This window comes from Lampris incognitus, chromosome 21 (genome assembly GCF_029633865.1).
Source record: "Lampris incognitus isolate fLamInc1 chromosome 21, fLamInc1.hap2, whole genome shotgun sequence".
Taxonomy (NCBI): Eukaryota; Metazoa; Chordata; class Actinopteri; order Lampriformes; family Lampridae; genus Lampris; species Lampris incognitus.
Genome location: NC_079231.1, coordinates 10,047,401 through 10,065,675, shown reverse-complemented (window position 1 = coordinate 10,065,675; position 18,275 = coordinate 10,047,401). Strand labels below are relative to the sequence as shown.

The 18,275-nt window shown below is 45.4% G+C and overlaps 3 protein-coding genes across 4 annotated transcripts in view; all 3 read left to right on the top strand.

The window, feature by feature from the left end:
- Window positions 1-1,922: 1,922 nt before the first annotated feature.
- LOC130131341 (ras-related protein ralB-B-like) lies at window positions 1,923-7,415 on the top strand. 2 transcript variants are annotated; one of them, XM_056301000.1, is made up of 5 exons: window positions 1,923-2,020; window positions 3,348-3,522; window positions 3,818-4,026; window positions 4,268-4,442; window positions 4,968-7,415. In XM_056301000.1, the coding sequence occupies exons 2-5, from the start codon at window positions 3,409-3,411 to the stop codon at window positions 5,073-5,075; spliced, it is 606 nt and encodes a 201-aa protein (XP_056156975.1). In that variant the 5' UTR covers window positions 1,923-2,020; window positions 3,348-3,408; the 3' UTR covers window positions 5,076-7,415. The 2 variants fall into 2 exon arrangements, with proteins under 2 accessions (XP_056156975.1, XP_056156974.1); XM_056300999.1 differs by having other exon boundaries at window positions 1,925-2,020; window positions 3,344-3,522.
- A 3,343-nt stretch (window positions 7,416-10,758) lies between these two features.
- On the top strand, window positions 10,759-14,347 carry LOC130131810 (fas apoptotic inhibitory molecule 1-like). Its single transcript, XM_056301585.1, has 4 exons — window positions 10,759-10,875; window positions 11,777-12,005; window positions 13,477-13,526; window positions 14,198-14,347. Exons 1-4 carry the CDS (start codon window positions 10,759-10,761, stop codon window positions 14,345-14,347), a joined length of 546 nt encoding a protein of 181 aa, XP_056157560.1.
- Window positions 14,348-15,077: 730 nt separating this feature from the next.
- The window catches only part of agap1 (ArfGAP with GTPase domain, ankyrin repeat and PH domain 1), a 186,660-nt gene continuing 183,462 nt past the window's right edge, over window positions 15,078-18,275 (top strand). The window contains exon 1 of the mRNA XM_056301584.1: window positions 15,078-16,146. Coding sequence (XP_056157559.1) covers window positions 15,984-16,146 — 163 coding nt within the window. The 5' untranslated portion in view covers window positions 15,078-15,983. The remainder of the gene's footprint in view (window positions 16,147-18,275) is intronic.

The following is an 18,275-nucleotide window of genomic DNA, read 5'->3' as shown; positions in this document are numbered from 1 at the left end:
GTCTTTCTAGTAGTATTCTCATAGCATCATTATAAGCTACTCGAAATCTCTGTAAGCTTGCTTTTCTTTGTAGTTTGACCACAGGTGTGCAGTATAAAGTGGTGTACAATATGTAGTTTGGCCACAGGTGTGCAGTATAAAGTGTTGTACAATATGTAGTTTGACCACAGGTGTGCAGTATAAAGTGGTGTACAATATGTAGTTTGACCACAGGTGTGCAGTATAAAGTGGTGTACAATATGTAGTTTGACCACAGGTGTGCAGTATAAAGTGGTGTACAATATGTAGTTTGACCACAGGTGTGCAGTATAAAGTGGTGTACAATATGTAGTTTGGCCACAGGTGTGCAGTATAAAGTGGTGTACAATATGTAGTTTGACCACAGGTGGGCAGTATAAAGTGGTGTACAATATGTAGTTTGACCACAGGTGGGCAGTATAGAGTGTGTACAATATAGTTTGACCACAGGTGTGCAGTATAAAGTGGTGTACAATATGTAGTTTGACCACAGGTGGGCAGTATAGAGTGTGTACAATATGTAGTTTGATCACAGGTGTGCAGTATAAAGTGGTGTACAATATGTAGTTTGGCCACAGGTGTGCAGTATAAAGTGGTGTACAATATGTAGTTTGGCCACAGGTGTGCAGTATAAAGTGATGTACAATATGTAGTTTGACCACAGGTGTGCAGTATAAAGTGGTGTACAATATGTAGTTTGGCCACAGGTGTGCAGTATAAAGTGATGTACAATATGTATTTTGACCACAGGTGTGCAGTATAAAGTGGTGTACAATATGCTCTGAACAGAGACACCTTCATACTAACTGAACACATACTCAATTTGCATGAGAGAGTGTTGGCTTGTTTTATTGATTATATTGTATTATATTATAGTCCATGTATGAGCAAAAGAACATGGCCAATAAACATGATTCTGATTGTGATTATCAGAATCAGAATCAGAATCCTTTATTCATTCCCGGGGGGAAACTGGGTAATTTTTGTAATTCTGGATACAAATAGTTGCGTTGGTCATGATATATGCCTGATCTACTTGATATGTATGAATCGATTTATCTGTTGATCACTGTGTTTTTGTCATACGGTTTTATCAGTTCGTTCCTTCATCAGACAAAATAATTAAAATTGCATCTTAAGATTATGAAAAGAAAATTATGAAGTCAAATGGACCAGCAGTGATAAACCTTACCGTTGCTTTCTAAATCTGTTTTCATCTTACTGTGCTTCATCGTTTTCGGAGACTCACGTTCGCTTCAGAAAACCAAAAGCTGTAAATTAAATCTGCCGGTGGTCCCGCGAACGGAGTCACATCCATCGCACTTACTCACTCCGCCGCCCCAACGTCACCGTGGCGCCAGACGCCGAAGCTGTTATAGGCCTAATGACACACGTACACGCACACGCACACACAGACAGAGAGAGAGAGAGAGAGAGAGAGAGAGATGATTACTTTTATTGGCTTGTTTTTTAAGCTTAATGAGACAGAGAAAGTGTTAGAGAGTAGAGAGAGAGCGTGTGCACGTTTGAGTGAGGGGGTACTATCTATATAAAGCCGTATGTTAACAACGGACTTTTATTAACTTCCTATTTTCTCTCCTGAAGCCGAATGAGAGGGGTGCGCGTGTGCGTGCGCGTGTGCGTGTGAGTGAGCGATAAAGAGAACCGCCGCAGACAAAGTCGTGTGAATATTAACTTGAAAAGTTTTTTTCTGTACGTTTTAACTGCCGTTCGTTTCTGTTTTTGAAGGTTGGCACAAAAAAAGAGACTAAAATAGAGATAAGAACTTTATTGTTGTTGACTAGTGGCTGTTTTTTTGTGTGCGTGCTGTATCCTCGAGCCGCTGGTATTTGGCGACGTCACGTCCGGTGGCGTATCTCCGTGACGCTCCGTGCGAAAGGTGGGGCGTCGGTCTGCGTCCAGTTTACAGGAGGCGAAAACGCGCCGCAGCGACTTTTCCTGGCGGATAAACTTTCACCGAGCGGACAAAAGTCTCGGACAGGTGAGTTTTACCGTCCGCCGTCGAGGCTCCGCGAACCGCGGCGAAGCGCCGTCGCTTTTCCTGCTGCGGGACGCGGGTTTAGTCCGCCTGCAGCTTTCTTAAATTCCTGTGTGGACCCAGTTTCTTTCCCTTCAGCTCGGGTTCACCCCCACGAGCGCGTCGCCTTGACAGCGGGGTGGAGAGACCGCGGGGCCGTCCCGCCGCGTCCCTGGGTCTGTCCCGCCAGGGTGCCGTGTCTGTCCCGGTGCGTCCCTGGGTCTGTCCCGCCAGGGTGCCGTGTCTGTCCCGGTGCGTCCCTGGGTCTGTCCCGCCAGTGTGCGGTGTGCTGCTGCCGTCAGGAGAAGCATAAGGAGAAGTGGTTTTTCTTCTTCTTCTTCTTCGCTGCTTTGTGTTTGTCAGCTGGTTTTTAGAGGAAGCAGCTGTTCGAGCGTTAAAGCCACACTTGCTGCTGTTCTTTGGGCAAAGCCGCACATGTCACTAAGCTTAATGTTACTTTCATTTTGTTATCACGCCGCATTTTCTCAAGTTTTGTTTGCAAAATTGAAGGTTAAGTATCGTGTTAAAATTTGTAAAAAAAATCGCTGTTTACTGCTTTTTAATCAGTGCGGTTTGATTTAATGTAAAACATCTTATTGTGCGAAATGTGCTTTATTATCTGAGTTTGATGTGATCAATCACATTTCAGGAATTGCATGCATTGTTGTAATGGGCGTGCAGTGAGTTGCACTCGGCCTGACCTGCCTCAGATAGTGTTGGTGCACCCGCATGGTTGTGTCCTTGAGGGCCGTCCCCGCAGCCCGTGTTGAAGGCGAGCCATTAAGGTCATTGACAAGTGGATTTTTACATCTCATTTCCTGAAACACATTCACAGTGAATGTAATCCAGATGATGGCAATGTCTTACCATTAAGAAATGCTGCTCCCAGTTGGGCAGCTCCCTGTTATGCCATTTAAATGTGTCTGCAACAATGGGGTTTGTCTTATGGCAGAAGTTGGGTAATGTGTCTGTTGCGTTGCAGTATTTTTTTTACCTCAAAGCTTTTTCCAGTGCCATGAAAATATGGCTGTTTTCTCTTTTCCCAGTGCTGAAAATATGGTCGTTTTCTTTCCATCATTTGTTTCCTGGATGCTATTTATGGCTTTTGCTCTCATCTGAATGTTGTCTATGTTGTCGGCTCCACTAACCTGATTGCACTTGTGTGTACCTCCTGTGTGCATATCTACATTTGTGCAAAGCCATTCTGCACGTATCTCTGTGCACTGATACATATGTGTGTTTGTGCGTATGTGTCCCTCCTTCTGTGCACGTTCACGGTTTTCTCAGAAAGTAGTCTCCCCTGTCAGTGAACACGGCGTGCGTGTTAGCTGACGCATACCAGAGACGGAAACATGGCGTCCGGGAAGAACAAGAACCAGGGTTCTCTGGTCCTTCACAAAGTGATCATGGTTGGGAGTGGCGGTGTTGGCAAGTCTGCTCTCACTCTCCAGTTCATGTATGATGAGGTGAGCCGACAGCAGGATCTCTACCTGACACACCTCATAGTCAAACAGTTTGACACAGCATATGATGAAATTACATTTTACACTCCAGAACAAATATTCAACTGAAGGCTAGTGCAGATAACAAGCCAACATCCAGGGATGGAGATAATTTTATTTATTTTCAATCACCAACGTTCATTTAATGTTACTGATATGTACTAGTCATATCATGATTCAGGAAAGCTGAGATGTTACGTAGACCTATTAAGAAACCTGCGTTGAAATGCCAAATCTAACTATATTCTTTTTGTCCTAGTTTGTTGAGGACTATGAACCCACCAAGGCAGACAGCTACAGGAAGAAAGTGGTTCTGGATGGGGAGGAGGTCCAGATCGACATCCTGGACACCGCGGGTCAGGAGGACTACGCTGCCATCAGAGACAATTACTTCCGGAGCGGAGAGGGATTCCTGCTGGTATTCTCCATTACCGAGCACGAGTCCTTCACAGCCACCTCGGAATTCAGGTCGGTCAATCAGTCAGTCAAACAATAGGCCCAACACTAATTGATCCAAGCAGGCTAAATGGTTTGGTCAAGTACCAGTTTTTCTCAGGCCTATATGCCATATCATACAGTAGATTCAAATCAGGCCTTGATCATTCATTCTTGTTCTTCACTACGCTGTCTAATGAAGCAAACAGTAAAGGGAAACGTCATGATTGATAATATCGCTCTCTTTCTTTCTCTCTCTCTCTCTCTCTCTCAGGGAGCAGATCCTGCGGGTGAAGGAGGAAGAAGGGATCCCTCTCCTCCTGGTGGGGAACAAATCGGACCTCGAGGAGCGCCGGCAGGTGTCGGCTGATGAGGCCACAGCGAAAGCAGGGCAGTGGGGGGTGCAGTACGTGGAGACCTCGGCCAAGACCCGCGCCAACGTGGACAAGGTGACTGTTTTAAAGATGCAGACCTTAAAGGGACACAGTCAGTTTTCAACGTTGTTTCTTGCTCTATACATATATATTGTTGTAGGGATAATACTCCATTAGCAGCCAGAATACTGAGCAGTCTTTGTGTCTCTGAAACACCACTGAAATTGTGCCTGCTGGTGACGTCACTGACGGACAATCTGTGAATGTGACATCTACGACCCTTACTTCCTGGTTGGCAATTGGCTGCATTGAATAAGAAAATGCGAATATAAACGGTACACTTTACAGATGTATCTAGTGTCAAGGTCAACAGGTCTATTTCTCTCGGTCTCTTACATCCAACTATATAACAACACTGTTCTACAGGAAGACCGACTGTCTGTCCAACACCTTTCCCCACGTTGAAAATGGATAAATGAACCACTTACTAATGGAGAAAAGTTACAGATTGCAGCTTTAATGTCAGTGTAAAATGTCCTGAGCCAAATGTCTCGGCACCAGAGTAAAACTGACCGGGGCACTCTCCTCTCTGTGTCTCAGGTCTTCTTTGACCTCATGCGGGAAGTCCGGAAGAAGAAAATGGCCGAGAGCAAGGACAAAAATGGACCGAGTGGGAAGAAGAAGAAACAGCGCTGCTGTATACTTTAATCAGGAAGTACTCCCGGTGGGATGTCGAGGTCGCGGAAGTCAAGCCCCGCCCCCCACCGCGTGGACTGAGCCAATCGGGCAGCTGCAGTTAAACTGCACATTTCCTGGATGCCACACAGTTAATCTCCAAACAGCGGCGGTAACCACCGACACTGCTTCAATTTCCAAACTGAGAGACCACATACCACATTTCTCTCATCAAATGGTAATGTTTTGTTTTTTTAAGAGCGCCAGTCAAGACTTTATATTTTCTGGTTCTGTGCAAACTCTGAATTTGTGTTGAATCAGGTTCAAGCCAAAGTTTCTTTCTCACAAGTGGAAAATTAAATGTCCGTTCGTCAGAATACACGTCACTGATTGGCCACGTTCAGAAAAACTCAAAAAGTGTTGGTACTATTTCTCTTGTGTCCTCGCTGAGCGGTAAACGCACACACCTGTTAGAAGGCCCATTCTGAACCGTTGGCGTCTGCCTCTGATCAGTCTACATGGAGTCCTTCATCATCACATAGTCCATCCCTTTAAAACAAAGACGGGGTAGTAAGTAGGACCGTATGCCAACTTCTAAAAGCCCAGCAAAGTCAACTTTTAATTCAGGTTCAGCTTGGTGGGTCGGACGTATGTAGGACAGAGAAAGGGACACTAACCGTTCAGAAAATGGTTTTAAGCCATGTTGGCAGACGCATATGTTTTTTTGATGGTGAGGAAAGGAACAAAACTCAAATTTTATGTGTAAAGAGTCAAATCACTTTGTTTCATACATTTCGAGAGACACTGGGGCCATGCTGAGTCGCTGGGTCTTTGGTTTGGGTCTGGAGAAGATGTTCTCATGTTATCACAGATTTACCAGCCAACGCCACTGACTCTTTATTTGGTGACTGATAGTTTCCTGTGTCACCAGACGTGGAAGACACATGGGTCTGTTTTTTTATGCCGTTACTGGATTGTACATCAACAAAATCGGCTCCCGGTTTTTCCGATCCGTTAGCCACCTCGGCCAGTTAGCAAACCTCCAGTTTCCCATCCTGAATTTGCAGGTTGGTTTTTTTGCCGGAGCCATCATCCTATTGCAGGAAGGCAGCCTTCACTTCACACATCTGAAAGGTGCACGGATGAGCAGCGGTCATTATGTTGCTAAAGGACTTGGTCTTGGTTTCAGTGTGCGGTAACCACAAACGTTTGACCCGATATATTCCCTCACCAACACCAACCTTTCAAGGGTTTGTTAAATACTTAAAAACAAGTATGTCTGTGTACCACATGTACCAGAAGGCTGTCGAGTAAAGGCAATATCAAATATACTAAGAAATGGTTCACTGAAAAGAAGAAAAAAAGGTCACATGACTAGCGTCCACCAACAACAACCTGAAGCCAGTTCTGACACAGCAAGAGACCGTTTGAATGTAAATCACATTGAGGGTTTTTTTTTTTTGGTTTTTTTTTGTGAATTTTTCCCCCATTTTCTCCGCAGTTGTATCTGGCCAATTATCCCACTCCCCTGAACTACCCCGGTCTCTGCTCCACCCCCTCTGTCGATCCGGGGAAGGCTGCAGACTACCACATGCCTCCTCCCATACATGTGGAGTCACCAGCTGCTTCTTTTCACCTGACAGTGAGGAGTTTGACCAGGGGGGTGTAGCGCGTGGGAGCGTCACACTATTCCTTCCAGTTCCCCCTTCCCCCCCTGAACAGGTGCCCCGACCGACCAGAGGAGGCGCTAGTGCAGTGACCAGGACACATCAACATCTGGCTTACCACCTGCAGACACGGCCAATTGTGTCTGTAGGGATGCCTGACCAAGCCGGAGGTAACACAGGGAATTGAACCGGGGATCCCCATGTTGGTAGGCAACACAATAGACCGCTACGCTACCTGGATGCCCACGTTATGAGTTTTTGGTAAATTTCTCTATACCTTCACTTGCCATGTAGCCGTATTTGTGACGACCGTACCTGGTGTTAATGGAATTTAAAGGGCTTTTCCCCAAACCGTCGAACGGCGTCTGAGGAGCGTCCATTTTTCACGTCATTTCTTTTGACATCAGGACACACGTCGTCACACATTCCTGATATACATTTATGTCTACACACACTTTTGTGTATAAATGCTTCCATTCTTCAGCTATCACACCAACGCTACTGTATTTAACTTGGACCCACACGTCATGGGGACTGTACTGAACTGTACTCCTGTATTTATCACATCAAGTCGTTCCCAGACGTCGTCTGTGATTTGTAATGGATTTGACACAATGCACTTTTGGGCCAAATTGCATGTCTGTTTTTCTTTGCTACACAAATAAAGTCATTTACATTTGATAATAAAAAAAGCAGCTGGTTGTTCGGCCCTTTTAATCTGTGTTGGCTTGTTGTCTTTTGGGGAGATCAGCTTGAGTAGAAGTGAGCGTCCCTGATGAGTGTGGAAGGTAAGTGTCAGTTTACATTAATATTCAGTGGAACTTTAAGTCATTTATAGGCAAGTGTCCATCTCAACCCTGAACAAGTGGGGCGGGACTTCCTGTGGATTTTTCTGGAGTAGCCATTGGTCAAATTAAATGAGCTATCCATGAAGGAGACGTCCGGTTGACAACTTAAACAACAAAGCTTAGTTCATGGGTGTGTGAAGATCCATTTAGTGAAGAGTTTCTTCACTAGTGAAGGGTTTCTTCACTAAATGGGGTGCGAGGTCACTGCACTGAATCAAAACGAGATACAACAGTTTTCAGCAATATAGCGTACGTAATGCTGGGCGATATGGAAAATATTATTGTGATAATGACAGGGAATGTTACATCATGTCGGTATGCATCACAATATCTGATTTTCATGCATAAAACATGTTTATGAATTCAGCTGAGGTTCATCACATTGAACTCTTTGGTAACATTAAATATAATACCAAACCCAAATTAGTTTCAAATAACACTTGTGGGTAAAGGGATTCTTGTTATAAACTTATACAGCAGAGTAGTGTATCACGTTATAATATCTAAATTTCATTCTGATACAATACAGTTGTAAGACAATCCACAATAATATTGTGTTATTGGCCAGTCCTGAATCTGCACAAGTCTTTTGTTTCCAACATCTGAGTTTCAGATTCAGGGATGAGAACATGTAGAATAGCATTGCGACGCATGATCATATCTTAAATTACATGTATTTAGAATAAGATATAAGGGGTCAGGCTTTATGGCCCTGTAACTCACTCACATGACTGCATTAAAAAAGGAAAGAAATACGACTTGTAGTAGAGAAGCTTTCAATAAAAAAACAAGGTAACATTTAATGGTTGAATCCAACCACTTGACATTAGTCAGGTCTTCACGGACTGACTTCCTGTCCGAGCCGAACACATTGGAGGATTTTGAATTGAAACTCTTTGTCAATCCCGTGTCTTTGTTATTGGATGTGCTGAGATGTTTTTGACTGCGAAATAAGACAAACACTATCTGAGAATCTGTAACAACAACAACAAAAACTAAACCGAAATCTGCTTGCGGAAAAATCAATGAGGTGTGATACCAGAAGTGACCGCTAGATGTCACCCCATGCCGAACAATGTGACAACAGCTGCCGCGCTACGGGTTCTCCAAAAGTGTATAGTTTTGAATTCATGTGAAAATGGATGTATCTGTGATAGCTGTGCAAAAATCACATCAAAGTTGAGTTTATATTAAGATGACAAAAAAAAAGGTTTATCGGATGTAAATTCACACATGGGTGTCAAAGCATTTGGCAAATGTCTTCTCCAGGGTGATTCATGATGCCCGGCATGAGGCGCGATGCCCGGCATGAGGCACGATGCCCGGCATGAGGCACGATGCCCGGCATGAGGCACGATGCCCGGCATGAGGCACGATGCCCGGCATGCACCTGTTAAAAGACACGCTTCGATAATTTGGTGATTAGGGCTTTGGTTGTTTTTACAAATATCTGTTCTCCATATAAGTTCCCCGTCGCCGAAGCCCTCTAACTCCTCAGGGTCCGGCCTGGGGACGAAGCCTCCACCTCGCCTCGTCTTCCAGCAAGTCCCAATACTTCCCTGGTTCTGGGGAATTTAAACAGAACCCTGTCTGTGCAGAGGGTTCCCACGGCAGTTTGATGTGACAGCCGGAAGTCTGACCCCGGGTCGATTCTTGTCTCTTAGTCGGAAGTGATTGAACATCTTCGTTTTCAGCTTATTCCTTTAATTTACTCGTTTATATCTAATGAGCGACGTTATGTGAAGTTCTGTTATTCTAATTAAGTGGTACATGTAAATATACGTGCACTTACAAGTGGTGAATGTACATATATGCATATTTACAAGAGGTCTGCGTGTCTACATATACTGTACTGTAAACTGGTTAGGAGACACTAAAAAAAACAACCGGACCCCCCAGGAGGCCAGTGTCTTGCTGAAGGACACCTCGGCAGGCTCTTTGCTGTTTTGGGGGAATTCTGGTTAAAGAACGAATCAGTGGAAAATTCGAATGACGGGTACTCTTGTCTATGACATGGTGACTAGGTAGCACATGTACTGCTAGTACTACCGAATATACTACTGTAAACTACTAATAAGACACGTTAGCCCCTAGCTAACGGATCTGACCCTTTAGCCGAGCGGTTAGTGATGTCGCCTTGTGGTGCAGTACACCCCGTATCGGATCCCGCACCGGGCAAGAAAATAACCGGTTACGTTACTGCTATGATATGGTTACTATGTAGCACATGTACTACTAGTACAACTTAGTCTAGTTCTACTACTATGACATGGTTACTATGTAGCACGTGTACTACTAGTACCACTTAATGTAGTACTACTACTACGATGATATGGTTACTCTGTAGCACATGTACTATGAGTACAACGTAGTATAGTACTTCTATTATGATATGGTTACTATGTAGCACATGTAGTACTAGTACAATATGGATACTATGTAACATGTACTACTGCTACTGCTTCCCATTGTACTGTTATGATAGGATTACTATGTAGCATATGTACTACTATTTAATATAATACTACCATGGTATGTTTACTATGTAGCAAATACACTATTACTACTACTACTTCACTTAGTACCAGTGTGATATGATTATTATTGTAACCGGTTGTTTTCTTGCCCGGTGCGGGATTCGATACGGCGTGTACTGCACCACAAGGCGACGTCACTAACCGCTCGGCTAAAGGGTCAGACCCGTTAGCTAGGGACTAACGTGTCTTATTAGTAGTTTACAATATGTAGTCGTGTTGTACTGTACTGTTGGCCTACTTCCTGTTCACCACCTTGTTTGACCTCCCTGTCTTGTTATCCGTAAACCTTACATACTTTTTGATAGTTTGTTTCCCCTGCCTACTGTCTGCATCTGCAAACGGACCGCCTCTCCACCCAGCAGCAGCTCCAACCTGATGAAGACGAAGGACCTCCGTCTTCCTCGGCGGACCGAAAGTGGATAGCTTTCCCTAATCACCTGTGGCTCTGTCTGTGCCGGTAAGCCTCTTAAGCTAATGCACTTTCTGCTGAGCCTGCAGCCGTAGCAGGACAGCAGCGGGGCAGCCTTCACACACCGCCGCCGAAATGAGAGTTTACCTCAGATGTGTGTTTGAATCGAGGTTTCTGTGAGTTTGGTGGAGGTGTGTGTTGGTGTTGCTGCAGGACTCTTGTGTGTATGGCCCGTGACCCGACGGCGGAGCAGAGATGCTGAGTGGAGACCTGGTTGGTGCATGGGAGGTGGCCTTGAGTGATGGCGTCTACAGGATCGAGTTTGCTCACGGCACCACCACCGGCAAGCGAGTAGTGTACATCAACGGTCAGGTAGGCCCCCCAGCTGTCTCTTGGTGTGACTATAACGCAGGAAATAAAATTCAGTCGTTGGCCACAGCAGCTGGTGGTTTCTAACGCGCTCTCGTAACTCCATTCAGGTCCTGGTGGACATCCACACTGGTGTACCACCACAACCGCTCATTTTTCTTGAGCTCAATATTATTTCTTGCTTTGTGGTTTGTTTTGCTTGCATGGAGAGATGTATATCTCTCCACAAATAGGGCAGACACAGAAATAGTCCACTTGGTTAGTATGCTGGAGACTGCTGGTGTGTGTGTGTGTGTGTGTGTGTGTGTGTGTGTGTGTGTGTGTGTGTGTACTTCTGCATAATACATTTGGCTAACGGGTTGGACCCTTTAGTTGACTGGTTAACATAATCGCCTGTGGTGCAGGCGACCCGGGTTTGCGTCCCGGTTGCAGTGGTTCCCGATTGCCCCTTGAATTCACTACATTGGTGTCAGAAGTGGGATGGTGAGGCCATGAGGCCATCTAACCAGTCAGCTAAAGGGTCTGACCCGTTAGCCAACCAGCTAGCCAATCTACACATTCATGGTTGTAACAATATATATGCACATATAAATACATATGGTTGTTTCTTTTTATGTGAATTTTAGTTTCTTATCCTATTATAGTGTTATGAAATAAGTGCATAAAAAAGAATCTGGCCAATTTCTCTTGTTGATATATATTTGCACTTGACTAAAAAGACATCCTCTCGGAGGAGAGAAAGCTGGCGGTTGTTTGCACCAGTCCAGTTGGAGTCAGTCTTTGCTGTGGTTCAGCTGGTCTGTACTGTAAAACATCTCTCCCGGTCATTCCCACGCTGCCCTTACTTATCATGACCAGAGTATCTTTCCTCTAATGACACCACATTTAATGGCTTCTTCAACAGGAAGTCGTCCGAAAGGACTGGATGTTCAAGCTGGTCGGAAAGGAAACCTTCACCATCGGGGGCGCGGAGACCAAAGCCACCATAAACATCGAGGCCATCAGCGGCTTCGCCTACGAGTACTCCCTGGAGATTGATGGAAAGAGCCTGGAGAAATTTATAGACCGCCGGGCCAAGACCACCCGGACGTGGCTTCTGACGGTGGATGGCGAGGACTGCAGGATCGTTCTCGGTAAGGTTTTGACACCGGCATTGACACAGCTGCCTGTTGTCTTTCTCAGACAGGTGCACGGGTTATGTCATGTCCAAACAGCCAACTGCTCTCCAGTAATGGACTCCGAGCGAGGGCGTGACTCACCGTAGTGTTAATCTGCTCTGACCACAGGGCGTCTGCACGGATTATTTCTGGACTCACACTGACAGCAGCCTGATTAGATGCTGGAAGCCGGGAAGTACCAGCCAATTCAGGGAGCTGTACCGACTTTACCTGCAAACCCATTTTAGCATGTGCACTCCTGCTTATTCACCTCCTCATTTTACTTCTGGAAGGATCTGTCTGAAGTGACAAGCTCCAGGTCCAGACTTTCTTGTCATCTGGATCCAAAGTAGTTGGAGCAAACTGTCAGTTCCTTCCTGCAGGAAAGACTTAAAAATATTCCTCTTCCAGGCGTAAATGGTCTCTAAGGGAAGATGTGTAATCTGAAACATCAAATATTACTCCTAGTGTCAGGTATTACTTTACCCAAACACCATTATTGTCAGTGTAATACTACTGCGTCCTCCTACCTGCACTTGATATTGATGTTCTTATGATAATATGTCTGTTGTACTGATATGTGGCGATGTAAATTCACTTTGTACTGAGATTCTCCTGGCCACTGTCTCTGATGATCTAAGACACAGTACACTACATGTACTCAGCATGGCATGCACTCTTGGTTATATGATATGATATTAGTGTAGTAGTGAATTCAGGGGGGAGCCGGGAACTGCCGCAGCTGGGACGCAAACTACAGTTGCTCACACCACGGGCTACTACGCTTACCAATCAACTAAAGGGTTTGTAGCGAATTCAGGGAACAGTCAGGAACTGCTGCAACCGGGACACGAACCCGGGTCGCCCGCACCACGGGCGACTACGCTTACCAGTCAACTAAAGGCTTCGACCCATTAGCCAAGGGCTAGCAAGTCTAGTCATCCGTGGTCATTACAGTATGGACTAAATGCACTACTATGACTACTTCATAAAGAACTACTATTATGTGATTATCATTGAGTAAATGTACCACTACAACTATGTCATATAGTAGTACTATTGAGAAGCGAGTGCTGTGTAGCATGTGTACTACAGCACTACCACTATTTCATAGAGTACTACTATGCTATGATTACTTTGTAGCACGTTATGATGCCAGTGGGTAACACTTGAATTTATCTACTAACCACTGACTCTCTTGCACTATGTCATGGTGCATAAATGTGTCTGCTAAATGACTGAGTGTAAATGTAACTATAAACTACAGAACATTACCAAATAAATCTGACATCACACAAATGAACATGTTTTCTTAAAGATAGTGGCTTACTTCAGTCCTGCTAGACACTTCAGTATTTCAGTACAGTACAGTTGTTTTAGTTTTCCTTTTAAAAACTCATGATAGCATATTTTGGAAATAAACTCCTAATTTCTTGCCCCCCTGCAGAAAAAGACACCATGGATGTGTGGTGCAATGGACAGAAGATGCACACAACGGTAAGAGCTCTCTCATCCTTGGTGTCAAAGTAAAAACTAAAGTCCAATAACCCCAGCATGTCAGTCTCTTGATCTGGCCATGTATTGATGGATACATGGAAGACAACAGATGAGCTGTTTCTACATTTGCATTTCTGATAAGACTCATCATAACATACTCCATTTAGTGACGTAGGAACAGAGGAACTGTGTTGTGGTGTGACAGGAGCACCAGCAGCCGACATGTCATGTTAATGTTATTGTTAATGTTAGTGTTACTTTTAATGTTGATGTTAGTGTCAGACTTCACAACACAAGTGGCTTAAGCCTCTCTAAGCAGGTGATGTAAGTCATTTGGGATTAGTTTGTGGCCCTCCCAAAAAAAACAAAACAAAAACATTGCGGCTGTTGCTCTTTTAAAGTAATTAAAACTATCTCAGTGGCACTTAAAGCAGGGTCAGTAGTTTCTTCTTCTCTTCAGCTCAATGGGTAGAAGGTATGAAGGAGAACATGTTGGGAGACCCTCCCATGCAGTTCTCTGATGAGCATCTGACAAGTCTCCTTCTAAATCAAGATGTCCATCTTGTGATCGCTAAAGCGATTGTTCATATGAGTGGAGACAGTTTCTTGATAACTTGGAGTTTCTTTCCTCAGTTACGCATTCGCCTCATAAGGGTCTAATCTGTCCACAGGGCGAGTTTGTGGACGATGGGACGGAGACGCACTTTGTGTTGGACAAACACGAGTTCTGCATCAAGGCCACCAGCAGTGGGAGGAAGAAGGAGGGCATCGCTCACTACTTGCTGGTTGATGGGGAACCTCTCCCACCTCTGCAGCAGTAGCACTGGGAGAAACCTGGACCCAGCACCGAGTCCATGTCACCAGGATTATGGTATGGACCGACCGTGAAAAGACTCAGTGGTGAGATGTACCCCAGGAACCCCAGGAAAGTGAAACCCCAGGAATCGTGGGTTTCACTTTCCTGGTAACCCCCAGGAAAGTGAAACCCACGATCCTGTTAATCCGTCATTAAGTTGGAACAATAGGTTTTTAACTCTTGAGAATAAACTTTTATTTTGTCCCAGAGATATTGGCCAATTTCTGATACAGGAATAAAAGAAAAATAAAATTAATAAACTGAATACAGATTCCTGCATGTATCCTGTATAAATAAATGTAATTGTGTAAATAAATAAATGATATATTGAGCATCTTTGACACTTCTGTGTATTTCATGCCTTAACGCTCGTTGGTGTGCAGCAGCAGAACACTGGCATTTGCTTTTCAGCAGTGTATACATATTTAGCTGTCGTGTTTGTGAAGATATAACTTTTTGTGATTTATGATTTCTATTTAGATTTTAAAAAAAAGGGGGCAGAGATAAGAGTTGTCGCTGGAAGCGGTGGCTGCGCAGCCGCTGCGCAGCCGATGCGCAGCCGCTGCGCAGCCGGGACTGTCTGGAAGTGGCAAGGCGCCGGACGCTTTTCCAAGAGGAAACACATTCGGCGTAACGACGTCCCCGGGATGGAGCTCGCCGCACGGGAACGGGGAACGATGTCCACGGGAAAGCTGTAGGATATCTTTTGTTTTTGACCTCCGGGCCGACTTCGGGGAAAAGGTGGAAATACCGCCGCCGTCCAAATCGGGTTCTGACCCAAATCCGGACCGTGGGCGGTCAGTAATGCGCCGGGTCCTGCGCTCGACACGACAACGGAGCGAACAGGCGTCCCAGCCAGCGCCGTCCGCTAACTGTGGAACCCGCCGCCCGCCGCCTGCTGCCCACTGCCGCCCGCCGCCGCTGCTCGGAGTTCGGCTTTGCTGACTAGTTGATTCTCCTCCCCGCAGCGAGCCGTTCCCCGGGCGTTTCCTGGGGGGAAAAAAGAGGATTTTTCTCCGCTTGAGAATTTTTTTAATTTTTTAATTTTTTGCGTTTAGTTTTGCGCTCCTCGGCTGGCAAAGCGCAGCTCGTTAGCATAAACCAACTAGCCGCCTGGGCGCGCGGAGGCCTTTTTATTTATAAAACCTGCGTTTCTGCTCGACAACCTGCTCGCAAACATGGCCCCGGCCCACAACGGCGCCTTAGTCGTGTTGACCCGAATCTGAAACGGACGCCGTTCGGTCGCGTCAGGCTCCTGTTTTGGTTTTTTGTATTTTGTTTTAGGATATGGGGAAGCGGTGTCCCGGCCGGCCGCACATCTGTCGCTCCTTCTGGGTCGGGAAGCCGGAGACGTCGGCGCGTTTATCGGGAAACAGCTGCGACCTTTCCGGGGCTGTAGCGTCACCCTAACACCGCTGGTGTCCCCCCGCACCCCCGGCACCCCCCCCCGGCATCCACTTCTCCGGTCCGCAACAACTGCGCTTCACGGGGAAATCCGGCAATTCCGTGCAGGTTTCCCCTGGTCTGCTCCTTCCATACGCGGCCGGCTTCGGAGCGCTCTTTATTCGGGGGACTGAGCCGTGACTGAGCCGCTCCGCAGCATGAACTACCAGCAGCACCTGGCCAACTCGGCCGCCATCCGGGCTGAGATCCAGAGGTTTGAATCCGTCCACCCCAACATCTACTCCATCTACGAGCTGCTGGAGCGGGTGGAGGAGCCCCTGTTGCAGAACCAGATACGGGAGCATGTCATCGCCATTGAAGGTAGGGGGGCTGCATGGGACGCACGGTCCGCTTTGCAGAACCGGAATCGGTGCCAGATTTATTGGCCAAGTGTGTTTGCACATAGAAGGAATTCGTCTCGGTTTGGCTCATATGGGTCAACGTTACGATCAGAACCAGGCTTTGAATAAAGGGTTACGTTTAAAATCAGGCTTTATTATCCAAGTATGCGTTTACACGTACAAGGAATTTGTCTTTGGTTGTCTAAACCCAATGTAATTTGCATACTTATGAATATACATATATGCATGCATGCATGCAAATGCGTGCATGCATATATGCTTAATTACATGCATAAGTACCTATATCAGCAGTCAAGGTGGCATTCACAAAGAGCACAGTGGAGTGAAGTATAAATGAACCATTTTACACCAAATAATATGAGCCCCTGTAGACATTATACAGTACATTATACAGTACATTATACAGTACATTATACAGTACATTATACAGTAAATTATACTGTACATTATACAGTAAATTATACAGTACACACCAGCAACAGCAAAACGGTTTGGGGTAACGGCGGTTAAACAGTAATAATTGAACTGTACCTAAACACTTACGCGAAGGTTGCAGACTATTCGAGTGAAGGTTAAATATTGCGCTGTTGCACACATGCACTTGTCTATAGGTATAGTTAAATATGGTACAGTGTTTTTTTGTGTCGGTTTATGGACAACAAATAGACACAAAAACTCGATAAGACAGGGCTGCTTGTTCACGGCTGGTTCCGTTGTCTTTCCTTCTTACACGACCAGTCTTTTTGTTATTATGTGTCAAAATTAAGCAACGTCACATCCACACTCTTGTTGTGTTAACGTAACATCATCAGCTCCTATATTTTTTTGTTTTTGGTTTGGTGTAAGATTTTCTTTTCCTGTGGTTCAACACACCTGCCCTGATCTGACCCCCTGACCTGCTGTACTGTCCATAACTCAGACTGTCACATTTGAGCAGTTCTGTCGCTGAGGTTTGATCAAGTGAGACATTAGGAAGGAGGACGTGGTTATCATCGCCTGCAGCAAGACTTACCCTGATACTAGGACACATCAGCGGAGGACCCACGCCGACTGTGTGATGTGGGAGATGTTGAAAATGAAACAAGTGTCATGTTCAGTTGTGCTGTTATGAAGTCAAGAGACGTGTCTTGCAGCAGAAGGCTGTTTCTAGGCATTTGGCTTGTGTGATTATGAAATATTGGAGACATTTTGCAGAGAGGGATTCTGTGTTGCAGCGTTCGTCTGTAAAGTCAGGGAAAATGGCAATACACCGTGTTTGGACCATACCTGAGTCGGTTCAGGAATGCATTTGTTATACAAAAACTGCATGGGCTGTATGTTTAAATTAGTGCACACAGGATAGGGGCATCAACCGGACGATGATGACATAAAACGGGAACATACCCCAGAACGGTTATGGCTGAGATGCATGGCGTAGCATGATAAGTGCAGCTCTACAGTGACCTTACGGTGCGATCATGCAGCGCTACACATGTCCCAGCTATATAACACATCCGGCAGCGATGCGCTGTTCCTCCGTTGCCGTCACTGCCGCCCCCAAGCTCTTCCACTTTTCCTTGCATTGAGTGGCACACGGTGACTCACTCAGCCCTACTTTAGCGCCGGATTTAACCCAACAGACATCAGCACTCTGTAACACACGTTAATGTGCCTGTCACATTTCGCTCAGCATTATGCAAGTCTCACGTCCCCTCGCTGCGAAAGTCTTGTCGTTGTCCCCCTGCTGTAGTGCGTGTTCATTATTATGTAAACTGCAGAATACCAGCAAGATACAGTTTGTGTTCATTTGTTTGTACCTGGAAAATGAGAAATTGTGATTAATGTGGGTTATGGTCAGACTCACCATGCCATGAATCACAATTTACCATGAGTCAACCAGCAGCATGGTGCTCATTTGCATTTAAGGTGTGTGTGTGTACGTGCAATTGTGTGTGTGTGTGTGTGTGTGTGTGTGTGTGTGTGTGTGTGTGTGTGTGTGTGTACGTTGTTATTTGCGTTTGAATATTTGTGTGTATGTAAGGTAGTGTGTATGTGTGCACAGTGTAAGACTGTATGTGTAGTGTGCCTTTGTATGTGTGGAATGTGTGT